At 36.0% G+C, this 12,870-nt stretch overlaps 1 protein-coding gene across 1 annotated transcript in view; it reads right to left on the reverse strand.

The window, feature by feature from the left end:
- Positions 1 to 209: 209 nt before the first annotated feature.
- The window catches only part of PALS2 (protein associated with LIN7 2, MAGUK p55 family member), a 103,493-nt gene continuing 90,832 nt past the window's right edge, over positions 210 to 12,870 (reverse strand). Inside the window, exons 11-13 of the mRNA XM_060156058.1 lie at positions 8,802 to 9,004; positions 7,707 to 7,835; positions 210 to 1,427 (exon numbers count right to left, since the gene is read on the reverse strand). Coding sequence (XP_060012041.1) covers positions 1,251 to 1,427; positions 7,707 to 7,835; positions 8,802 to 9,004 — 509 coding nt within the window. The 3' untranslated portion in view covers positions 210 to 1,250. The remainder of the gene's footprint in view (positions 1,428 to 7,706; positions 7,836 to 8,801; positions 9,005 to 12,870) is intronic.

Consider the following 12,870-nt stretch of genomic DNA (forward strand, 5'->3'; position numbering starts at 1 on the left):
TTTTGGAAATTTGTATATATGTTAATGCATCTAAAGACGGAGAACTGTTTTCCTAATCATTAAACAAAAAAGTACATTTCCTAACAGAAATGTAAAAAATATATATAATACATTATTTAATATATATTATATAATACATACAATGTACATATTATATAATGTATATATTATATTGAGATAAAACAGCTGACAATTATTTCCAAATTTCATAAATCGTTCAATGGATTTGGTTCACAACATAACAAACCGAAAAAATACCCTAATGATCACATCACACTTCAAAAGCTCACTGATTGTTCACAAAACCCCCCAATTGCAAACTTGGAGGCATTTTTCAGCGTCACAGAAATTTTCAGAGGTGTGATACATTTGCTGACCATATCCTAATAAAAAAACTGTATAAAGCAATAGGTTCATTTTTGTTAGTTAAACTTTTACATGTACAAATAAATCAACTTTCAGAGTCATTTTGCTGTAAGGTTTTGCAGGATAAGGCACTCTCTCAGCCGGCACGGCCTTGCTTGCTGTGTACATGTTAACGAAGCATCAGCCTGTCACTGCAACAAATGAGAGTGCAAAGTATTGCTCTTCATATTTTCACGAGAGAGAATGAAGGGAAAAAACTAATATAGCTGCGTAAATTAAAGTGGATAGCCATACATCTCTGTAATAATGAAACTGTGTAGCATTGAGCAGACTTCTGATGTCAGTATTGGATGGTAGTAGACTAGCTGTAGCACTGACATTAAAATTCTGCTTCTGTAAGAAATTATACATATTAGGAAAGAAGGCCAATAAACCATTATTTTCTCCTAATAAGAGTAGCTGACCCTTCACTAAATACTGAACTAAATGACAGCTTTACAAAACTATTTCAAGTATTCATTATCACAGTGAAAATATGAGACCAATGTTAGAGTGAATGATTTGAAAATTCCTTTGATGAAAAAGGCAAGGGTACTAAATCAAAACATATACAAAATGCTTCAACGCATTTCTTTATGTGATATGAATAGAAAGATTATTCATAAAAAGTTAGAAAAATTAAGATAAATTATATATTAGTACACCTTCCCAACCACATTTTCTATAAAAATCCAGAATAGTGTACTGGTACTTCAATCTACACAATAAAAATGCCTGGACTTGGCAGATATCTTCTATCTGTGCATGTATTTTCTCAGTAGAAGGTTTATTTGTTGCAGTCACTTTTTGAAAGTTTTACTTTAATTGTGAACCTTATTGAATCATCAGTAAACCCAGCTGATTGGGACCCACTGTGGCTCCATTCTCAGTTTCTCTATGGCAGTTTGTAGTTTCTCAAAGGCTTTGTCTAGATTGTCATTTACAATGATCAGATCAAAATAGTGGTTGTATGCTCTTTGAATCCGTGCACTTTCATCCACTGTTTTCTTCAAGTCAGAGTCCTGTCAAAGAGTTTTAAAAGGAAAAGTTTACATAATGTATACTTAATTGCTCAAAACCAACTCAAAGTGAAATAAGTAGGTTGGGTATTTGTTTGTTGTGATTCTGATACTAATCCTCAAAATCTAATCTATCTAGATTGTTAAAAAGACATTACCATCTGTTCCTATCCTAGTCTTTCCAGCTGGCGCTCATGTTTGAATTTATGAGTATTCTGTATCTTCTGTTTCACTGATACTAAGGTAAGATTCCTGATTAAAAGACTGCTGACAATATCTTGGGGTGAAACCCGAAGTAATAAAAGAATTCTTGTAGGTGACTGGTCTCTAGCCCAACGGCATCACCCTTCTCAAAACATTTTTATCGTATGGATTCTGTAACTCATGGAACCCAATCTGCAGCGGCTGTTAAGCTCAAAGCCAAATTTGCTGCCTTTCTCTAAGAAAAAGAATCTCAGAAATGTATTTTGAAGGCTGCCTGTCCATGCTCCCCACCAACACACACACACTTTTATCCATTTTTTTAGCTAGTACTGTTTATATTTCATAAAATATTTCTAGTCATTTTGGAACAATGTGGGGGAATAAATAAGTAATGGGTTTTGCATGAGCAAGTAAAGCTTTTCATTAAATTGCAAGTGTTATGAAATTTCATAATGCTTCTACATGTTCTTCAAATACTGAGCTCCTATTAAAGTGTCTACTATATTTCATAATTTGTGGATATAAAAATGAATAAGAGAGAATGGGCTCCTACCCTCCAGTGGAGGAGACAAATAAGTGTCAAATAAACAAAACCCTGCAAGTTGTAATAAGTACTATGAAAGAAACCAACCAGGAACAAAGAATTTTAAGAGATCTACTTTAGACACAGTGCTTACAAATACTCTACAAATGAATACATGATATTTAAACTGAGTAAATGACATTTAAACTGAGAACTATAGTGGGAGAAAGACCATTCCAGGCAGAGGAAATAGGAATGTAAAGTTCAGGAGGAAAATGACCCAGATGTGTTTACGATACTGAAAGACCAAGATGGATGGAGGCTTAGGGAGGGTGGGTAGTAAGTTGAGATAGCCCAGGCTAGGTCATGGAGGACCTAGATGCAATGGAAAGACATCTCTGGATTATGATGGTGGCAGAGGAGATGGAAATGACACCAGACTAGAAATATATTTTGGTGATAAAATCATCAGGATTAACTGATGGGCTGGATATGAAAAGTGAGGAATATGAATGAATCAAAAATAGCTTGAGGGGCTTCCCTGGTGGCGCAGTGGTTGAGAGTCTGCCTGCCGATGCAGGGGACACAGGTTTGTGCCCCGGTCTGGGAAGATCCCACATGCCGCGGAGCGGCTACGCCCGTGAGCCATGGCTGCTGGGCCTGCGCGTCCGGAGCCTGTGCTCTGCAATGGGAGAGGCCACAACAGTGAGAGGCCCGCATACGGCAAAAAAAAAAAAAAAAAAAGCTCGAGTTTCTAGCTTGAATAAATGGGTGGTTGCAGAAGATGCAGAGTTGAGGGGGTAGGAGTGTGAAAAACACGATATTGGTGAGAGGAAACAAAACATTCTACTTTGTTTGTACATGTTAAGTTTAACACGTCTGTGAGACATCCAAGTGCAGATGTAACGTTAAGTAGGTAATGGTTATATAAGTTGGAGCTCTGAGGTCTGGGTTATCTACATATAAATTAGGAATCATCAGCATAACAACGATATGTAAGTTAGTGGATTTGGTGAAAACACCTAAAGGAAAGTATATAGAGAGAAATGGGTTCCCAACTAAGCCTGAGGGATACTAGCACTATAGTTAATATTTTCACTAAGATTTCGAAATCAATTTGAAACAACTAAAATATCTTTTATTATAGATGTATAAACAGGCCACAATTCAACTTGTAAACAAATCTTACCTAATACAGTCATTAGCAATTTGTCTTGTTAAAAAAAAGGTTCTTTTTTGACAATAACAATCCTGTAACAATAATGGAGTATACCATATAGATGGAAAAATGAATTAAAAAATCTCTATGTATGGCTCTAGAATGATCTCCAGAATATATTAGTAAGTGAAAAACGCAGGCAGGCTACTGTATGTAGTAAGTTACCTTTTATGTAAGAAATGAGGGAGGGAGGATACACATACATACTTGCTTATATTAAAAAAAAATTGTAAAAATGACTATGTGGGTAGGAGGTAATAGAGAGGATAGGGAAAGGCTAGATTTTTGTTTGTTTGTTTGTTTGTTTTTTGTAGTACGAGGGCCTCCCACTGCTGTGGCCTCTCCCGTTGTGGAGCACAGGCTCCGGATGCGCAGGCTCAGCGTCCATGGCTCACGGCCCCAGCCGCTCCGCGGCATGTGGGATCTTCCCAGACCGGGGCACGAACCCATGTCCCCTGCATCGGCAGGCGGACTTTCAACCACTGCGCCACAAACAGGGAAGCCCCTGTTTGTTTTTAAGATTTACTTTGAAACTATGAAAATGTATAGAATTATATTACAACAAAATCAAATAAAAATAAAAAGAGCAATACCTAAAAAGCAAAAGCAAAATGAAACAAATCTGTGTTTCAAGTTGATGCCTTAACCACAGAAAAGAATTATTTTAGCGACTTTAAAATAATACTCAAGGGATATATCATAAGAACAATTTTTTTTAAAAAGTTTGTCTGAAACTTAAAACTTTTCAATAATCATACTGTTAATGTTAATATTGTTACTCAGAAATTATATATATAGTATGTGCTTAGTTTACACATGTAAAGTCAGAAATTATGTTAATGTCATCAGGAACCAAGACTTTCAGCATAGGAGGAAAAAAAGATAAACATAGTCCAGGAAGTAAAAATGTAAAATGTGAGTTGGAACTATCCAACTGAATTAATGATGTATATTTTCCAAAAGGGGAAAATATATTTCCTTCATCTGGCCACTGAGAAGGCCTAGAAACAATGACAAACTAAGTTGAATGCACACCTTTAGCTTCTATATTATCTCTAAATACCACTTCCCACTAAAAGGAACCAGGGCTTTTGGAAGGCTGGTTCCAGATCTGGGCCAAGAAATGTGTAAGGATAACCTGGAGCAGCTCGTCATACCAGGAAGCACATCAAAGTTTATGGGGTTGTGTTAAAAAGACTCAGAAAACAAGATGAATAGGCTCTTCTTAGCTGAAGACAGGACAATTTAAACATCAGAGAGTAATAGCTGACCTAAGTACACAGAGAGTATTCCAAGTGACTTTAAAACACAGCGATTTGATTTGACTGTATACACTTAGTGGGATAAACCCTAAGGATAAAGGAGAAAGAGACAGTTCACAGTAATCATACCTGGTAGTATTTGTACACTTATTTTCAGACTGTTGTACGTGTACTGTGAGATGAATCAAATGAGCAATTATGTGCTACATTCTAACACTCCCGGTGTTTTTGAGAACTGGGATACTCAGCCTAGGCGAATGGAGTTGTATATATGAAAGAGGTTAAATAAAACCCTGTAATCCTGAATTTGATTGGGAAGTATCAATATATATTCATGATTTAGTTTCCTTCAAACATACAAACAGAAAAGCACATAACCAAACTAGTTCTGTCTACCTAAAAGGTGCATTTAGCTAGAAACAATGATCCATCTTGGGACAATGTGCACCCCTAGTATTACGGTCCTAAAATACCATTTACTCTAAAAGGAACCAGAGCTTCTTGGAGAAGTAACTGATTCCTGGCCTGGAATAGAAAATGTACAGGATGAGCCTGGAGCATTTGTCATATAGCAAGGAAGCTATCTCAGACGATTAGGCTCATGAAAAAGGTCTCAAGGGCCAACTTAAATAAGCCCCTGTTGGTCAAAGATGGGGCGATTTGAACATCAATAAGAATAATAATTGCAAAACAGTAAAACACATCAAGTAAGTTTAAATCCATGTGCTCATGATGAAACTAAAAAAACCACAAACCTTATTTGGTCACCTGTCGTCTCTGGAGACTATTACTGAACAAACCCATTATTCTGAAAACTGACCCTTAAAGGGGAAGTATCAAGCATTATGTTCTGACTTTCCTATATATACTCTACTTCAGAGTCATCAACTAGTTGATAAGGAAAAGTTATTATTTAGAAGAATTCTAGTTTATAAATGCAGAACAAATGACAAACTTGGAATACCACCACTTCACAATTCCTAAAAAATTAACTGAGCCAGGCAAAGATCAATAAAAATTGCTAAAATTATTAGGTGAAGAGCTACTGAGGAACTTTACAGATCAGGCCCCAGTTTTTCTATGACCCAGTTTTTTTAAACAACTAAGTTAGAAGGTGAAAAGAGAGGGGAGGGAGGCAGTGAAGATTTATAGATTAAAACAGTCTAAAGGGAGAGGTCTGCTTCCAGCTAATATGCAATCACAGATATCAGACTAACCTTCCTGCCTGACAACTAAGACAGACCAAATGTATGGAACACTTTTTAAGACACTGTACATCAGGTAATGGAAGACAGGGACTCCAGAGAGACAGGAAGCAAATGAGGTGAGCCCTACGATTACCCCAGGTTACTGGCTTGTGAGAGTTTCCAAGCTGCAACACAGTGAGGTGGAGCCCAGGAGGACACTACTGGACTCTAAGTTGGGACAGAGCTGAGAGCCCAGGGAGAACAAAGTAGCAGGAGTTTGCAGGACAGAATACTAGATAGAACAGCAGTATGGAGAGAGAACTCTGGAGATTTGTAAAGGTCCCCCTCCAGCATTCAGCTGAATACCAATCTGTGCACGTTACCACTACCCAGGGTCGCCAAAGAACCACCAGAAAGGATGAGAGGTATTCTTTCTGAGCCAGAAATAGTACCCATGCCCACCAGGCAGAACAGAAAACCTCACGTCGCATGGGCCATCTGGGAGAGTGCTCAAATGGGTCTTGCCTCAGTAGTGAAGAATAATTGCCCCTAGAATGAGAACTGCTCTGGTTCTACCTAACAAATTTTTAAAGCAAGATCTGAAAGGAACAAACTGTTTCCACATTACTGCATCCCAGGACAAAGCTCACAATGTCTGGTATCCAATAAAAAATTACCAGGATTGCAAAGAAGCAAGAAAATAAGACCCATGAGGAGCAAAGTCATTCAGTCAAAACCAATCCAGAAGTGACGCAAACGTTAGAATTCGTTGACAGTGATATAAAAACATTGATAACTATATTTCAGATATTCATAAAGTTCAGCAGACACATGGAGCAACCTGCAAAAGAACAAAGAGGATTAAAACTACCTGATCTCAAGGCTTATCACCTATAGTGTGGAAGAGGTAGAAGGAGGAGGGAGGGACTCTGAAGGGGCACAAGGAAACTTATGAAGACGAGGGACATGCCTGTTATCTTGACTGCAGTAGCTTCATGCGTGTATACATACGCCCAAGCTTATCAAGTTGTATACTTTCAACGTGTACAGTTTATTGTATATCAATTATACCTCAAGCTGGGAGAAAAAAAGAGATTTAGAAGACATCAGGTAAATGCAACATGTTAATCTTGCTTGGATCCTGATTTGAACAAACTGTCAAAAAAAAAGATAAATACTGAGGAAATTCAAATACAGACTGTATATTGATGATATTGAGAAAAAGTTGCTCTTCCTAATGTTTGATATGCTAATGGTGTTATGGTTATGTCCAAAAAGTCTATCTTTTAGAGATAAATACTAAAGTACTTATGGTTGATATAATATCAAAGATTTACTTCAAAATAATTCATGGTAAGGGAGGAAGTGAAGAGAGGTCTAAGTGAAACAAAAATGGCCATGTGTTATTGAAGCTAAGTGAGGGGTACTTGGGAGTTCATTTCTTCCCTCTTTTGTACATATTTAAAATTTTCCGTAACATGAGAAAAGAGAGGAAGAACAAGAGAAAAAGACACGTAACAACTAAAAGTCAGAACACCTAACTCTACCAATAGTAAACCTTATGATGAACATAATTGTTATTGGTCTTCGGGACCAGTTTCCACATTAGTAAAATGAGGGAGTTAGATTAATATGCCCTTTTTAACATTGGTCCATTTCATTTACATAGGGGGAGTAAACTTGTTTTAAAATAGAGTGAACAATGGTTTCTAAGTAAAAGCAATACGGTTCCAAATCCTAACTACATCTAGGGAACAAATTTTTATTCTCCAATACCTTATACAGTGTGTTTATTTCATAAATATGGATAGAATTAAACATGCCCGAAAGAAAAAGGAAAAATTTTAGGAGGAAAATGGTACTGTTAGCCTGAAAAGAACTGCTTACCGTCAAAAGCTTAGTAGTGATACCAGCATCCACTACAGCCTTGTGCATGGCACGTAACGTCTCTAGTTCGGGAGCAGCAATAAACACAACATAGGGCATGAACTCGGATGTCCTCAGCACTTTCAGGGCCTGTGTAGAAGAACAATTACAAACCAATTTATACAGGATTAGAATTTGAATTATGTTACCCTTTAGTTTATACTAAATAATCAAAGTCCATCTGCCCTCTTCCTCAAGATAAAGGACATAATTTAATACTTGCTATCTGCCCCCGCTCCCTTCTATCCTTTTGATTCCATACAGTACTTTCCTAAAATGGTGATCCATTAAATTTTGTTCTGACCTCAATCTCACTACTTTCTGGTACCCCTGGACCAAGGAAAGTATTAAACTTAATGATCCCCAAATCATCAAGAATGATGTAAATGCTTTCCATGTTAATTGTAGAATTCTGTTAATATTGAAAAAGCAGAAGTAATTTCAGTGTCCATTAATTGGAGTGGTTATATAATATATATCTGCACTATGAAATACCATGCAGCAATTACAAAGAACAAAAAAATCTCTACAGTACCTAACATGAAAAGATCTTCAAGAAATACTGTTTAATGAAAAAAGGTTAAAGAATCTGTATAAAATTTTTCCATTTATGTATAAGAGAAACAACAACAAAAATAGAAAACCCACTGGGTTGAGTGTAGAATGGTGAGAAGGGGTCAATAAGGGAGACATGGAATGAGAATGAAATGAATGGTGAGTGGGTGGGTGTGTGCTGGGTGGAAGGGGTGTGACTTTAATTTTTATTTCTTATGTTTCAGCCTTATTCAAATTTTAAATTTAACATTTCCTAACACATGCATTTATATGTTACTTAAGCATGTAAATAAATACTAAACTTCTATCAAGCTTCTATAGCTATCCATGCCTCTGTTGGCTAACAGATCAGAGATTTATTTAACTAGTTGTTGATGCATAATAAGGTTCTCTACTGTCACAAGTAATAGAGGGAAAGAGCCACCCTCATAATCTGAAGAAGAAACAAAAACTCCACAGGAAATAAAACTTAAAAAATATCTTTGGAATCATGCAGCTTACTTGTGGGTTGACATCCAAGATGCAAGTTCGTCCAGTTTGGACAACTTCAAGAATAGAGTCAATCTTGGTTCCATAGAGATTTCCTTCATATTCTCCATGTTCCAAATATTTTCCAGCTTTAATATCTGCTTCCATCTCAGATCGTGACACAAATTTATATGCCTGGCCATCTTTTTCATCTTCCCTTGGTTTCCGTGAAGTAACTAAATAAAATAGCGTTGAGAATTTGTACAGACACAGTGCAGGGTATTAAAAAACAAACTAAAAGGCACAGGGTAGCCTAAGTCTTTTCCATTTAGTGCAGGGGTTGGCAAACTATGGCCTATGACCAAACCTGGCCTGCTTCCTATTTTTGTAAATAAAGTTTTATGGACCACAGCCATGTTCATTCATTTTATCGCCTATGGTTTCATTCGTTTTGCAATGGCGGAATAGTTGTGACACAGACTAGATGGCCTGCAAAGCCTAAAATATTTACTATACGTGGCCCTTGAATAAAAATGTTTGCAGACCCCTGATTAGTAATGTTTTAAGAGGTGGTCTCCAATATACAATTTATATCCAAAAAATGTGCTTTATAAAGTCAGTTTGAAACTCAAAGTGTATTTATTTACCTAGAAGCAGAGCCCTAAAGTTAAATTCTTAACTATGGTGACAGCTAATAAGTGTGAGGTATATTGCAAGTGAACATCTTTTCCAGCTGACCAGCACTCCCCTTCTCCTTAAGGAATATCAATTACAGCCTTTCTTCACACTTCTTTGAACATTTCCTAATTGAGTGTCCAACAGATGAGCAAAATTCTATTCTTAGTTGGTATTATCCATTTTCTGAAGTGTAGTTTTACCCATAAATTATCTATCCTTTATCTTGCCCCAGCACCAAACTTTTCTTCTAGCTTCCTTCTAATTAACATTCCCAAATGCTAATTGTTTTGTGTTGCACCTCGGTGGATCTAGCCACCTGGATGTTATTATGGTCTAGTAACTTTCTCTACTCTGACCTGAAGTATTCTGAGAGAATGAGAGAGAAGAGACCAAGTCAAAAACTTAAAACATCCTTTTGTCAGGTATTTTAGAGACATACAACTCCTTTGCAACTTGGCTGTGCTAGGAATGGACGATTATCACTTTTCAAACTGTTGCAAAGGTGCAGAGTTAGGTATTCTCTGCCAACTTGCTAGCACTCCCTAGGAAGAAAAGTAATTTGTGTATGTGTGTGTGTTATTTTCAAGTTTAGCAACTTAATCTGAGTTTGCCTAGATCAGATATAAAACAGTATTCTACATCTATTAATCAAGCACTTATACATGCAGAATATCTGCCCAAATCATTAACCACACGCAATTAAAGTTACAAAGTAATCAGATGAAAAACGGACAGAATTTTGACTATTTGAAATAAGCACAACACATCAAGAAAACTTTTATAAGAAAAAAACTAAGTTCAAGCTCAATAATAAGGGTCTAATTCATAAATAAGATTATTATGTACAAGAGGATTCCCTTTTTCCCCTGCTGTTTTCTGGCTCATTCCAGACCACTGTGGAGAGATTTATAAAGTCACTTAAAGAGCTTCAAGATGCTATGATGGTTTTTCATATTCAAAAATGTGCGATCTCTAAGGTTTCTGGGATTATTCACCAAAGGTGGTATGATAAAACTCCTAAGGCAATTTTAAACTCCCCAAATACATACATACTAGGACTTGGCTGAATATCCGTAAAGATAATTTTAGAAGAGTACGACTTTTGGGGAGGCACTACAGTGAAACCATTTATGGAAACATGCTGCTTGAAATAAATATGTACAGGCACACACACTGCCCCCCCAACACTACCTCCAACATGTGGAGGGAATCTTAAATTCTTGGTGAAATGTTTTTAGTTTACAAGCGAATTTTAACGACAATACCATTCTCTAGTGAAGACTCAAAAAAGAAATCTACATTGGCACATAATTAAGCCCCTTTCCATTTCTAGAACAGAGAAATTAGAACAGGGTGGATTGACTACAGCTGATTCCTTAGGCTTATGATGCTAAGCAACTAAGTAATGCGATTGCTTAGAATTTAAGTTCTGTGATTGACAGGCAAAATTCTAATCTTTAGTGGCTCTTCAAATAGTTAGGAAATAATCAATAAAGTAACATTTTATTTAACTATCCCAAGATGTATTAAAGGGAAAACATGATTCATAAGGTAGCTTGTCCACCCGGATTAATAATTTTTTATATTTTATTTTAGGACCATTTCACAATATAAAGAGAAAACTAAGTCAATTTAATCCAACACCAGCATTTACTTCCTTCCCTATGAGACTTCCCCAACCAGCCCACCAGACAATGTGTAGCACAAGACTGTGTATCAAAAATTAGGCAAACTTGTCACATTTCATCAGTATTATTTTTGTGTGTGTTGATTCTGAGGCTTAAAACAAACTAAACACTATATAAACATGAATGATTTAAAGAAAAGTAAAACACCACCTACATAATATGAAGAAGTGATACTTGACAATGTATGGATATACATAAATCTTTTATATATAAAAATTCAGACTTGAATCTTTACTAAAAATAAGTCTTGAAAGGTAAAATAGTACGTCTTCTGGAAATTAATTTGGCATGAAGAAATCAAGAAGTTGAAATAAATATATGTAATACTTCTGTATTTATAAATCTCTCTATACATCCTTTGGTCTAATAATTTTACATCTGAGATTTATGTATATACATTTTATCATCTCTTTATTTATAACAAAAAAGCCACCCAAACCATATAAGTGGGTGATAACAGTAAAGCATGGTGTACTTATATGCTGGAATATTAAGAAGCTAACACAATTAACTTTTTTAGTGTTTTTAATCATGATAAAATATACATAACATAAAATTTATCATTTTAACCATTATTAAGTGCACAATTCAGTGGCATTAAGTACAGTAACACTGTTGTGCAACCATCACCATTATTCATCTCCAGAACCTTTTTATCATCCTATAGAAAATAAAAAATTACACTCACTGCTTAATATTCTTAGAGATACAGAAGAGAGAGCGCCCACAAACAGATGATGCTGTGGGAAAAAACAGGAAACAGAAAATAATCCTAAAATGAAAAATATGACTACTTATGATAAAACATTGATGAGATAGAAGGTAAAGAACTCAAGGTAATCTTTTAAAGAGTAGAATAAAAAGAGAAAGGGTTGGACAACATGATTTAAAAAAGTAAGAGACTGAGGAGATGAATCCAGGATGTTCAACATCCAGCTAATAGAAATTCTAGAAAAAGTGAATAGAGAAAACAGGGAGAAATCATCCAAGAAATAGTAATTCCCCAGAATTGAATGACATGCATCTCTAGTCTGAAGAGCTCACTAATCATCAGCACAATAAATAAAAATAGATGCGCACAAAGGCACATCATTATTAAATTGTAAAATAATGAAAACCAATGAAATAAAAAGACTGAAGGAAACATCAGGTCATGTATGAGAGGACAAAAATTAGAATGACATTAGACTTCTTAACAAAACTGGGTTAAAGAGTAACATCTTTTGGGTTTTACAATCTAGACTTTCTATTCTCAGATAATCAATCAAATAGAAGACAAAAAATACACAACTTCAAATACAAAGATGCAGAAATTACATCCCATACAGCATTTTTTTGGTCAAGTTACAAGGCATGTGCCGTAGCAAAACAAGGCAATAAACCAAGAAAGAAAAAGAATGGGACCCAGGAACAATAGCTTCAACCCAGGACAGCAACAAAGGGAAACATCCCTATGTGAACGTGCGGCAGCCAGAGTGGAGAGTGTGTAGCCCTCACTGAAGCAGGAAGGCTGAGGGTTGTGGGACAGAGGTCTCCAAGAAAAAAGCATGACTTACTAAATAAAGGTTCTTTGGTTTAATACAAAACTATACGCATGAACACATAAGATAAAGAGGGGAAGAAAAAAAGGAACTCTAGAAATTGCTGGGTTGGGGGAGAGGAAGAGGCTGTTCAAGAAAGTGAAACTGAATTACCTGAAACTAGATCTATCTTTATGCTGGGAGGATACTCAGGAA

Source organism: Lagenorhynchus albirostris, chromosome 8, assembly GCF_949774975.1.
Source record: "Lagenorhynchus albirostris chromosome 8, mLagAlb1.1, whole genome shotgun sequence".
NCBI lineage: Eukaryota > Metazoa > Chordata > Mammalia > Artiodactyla > Delphinidae > Lagenorhynchus > Lagenorhynchus albirostris.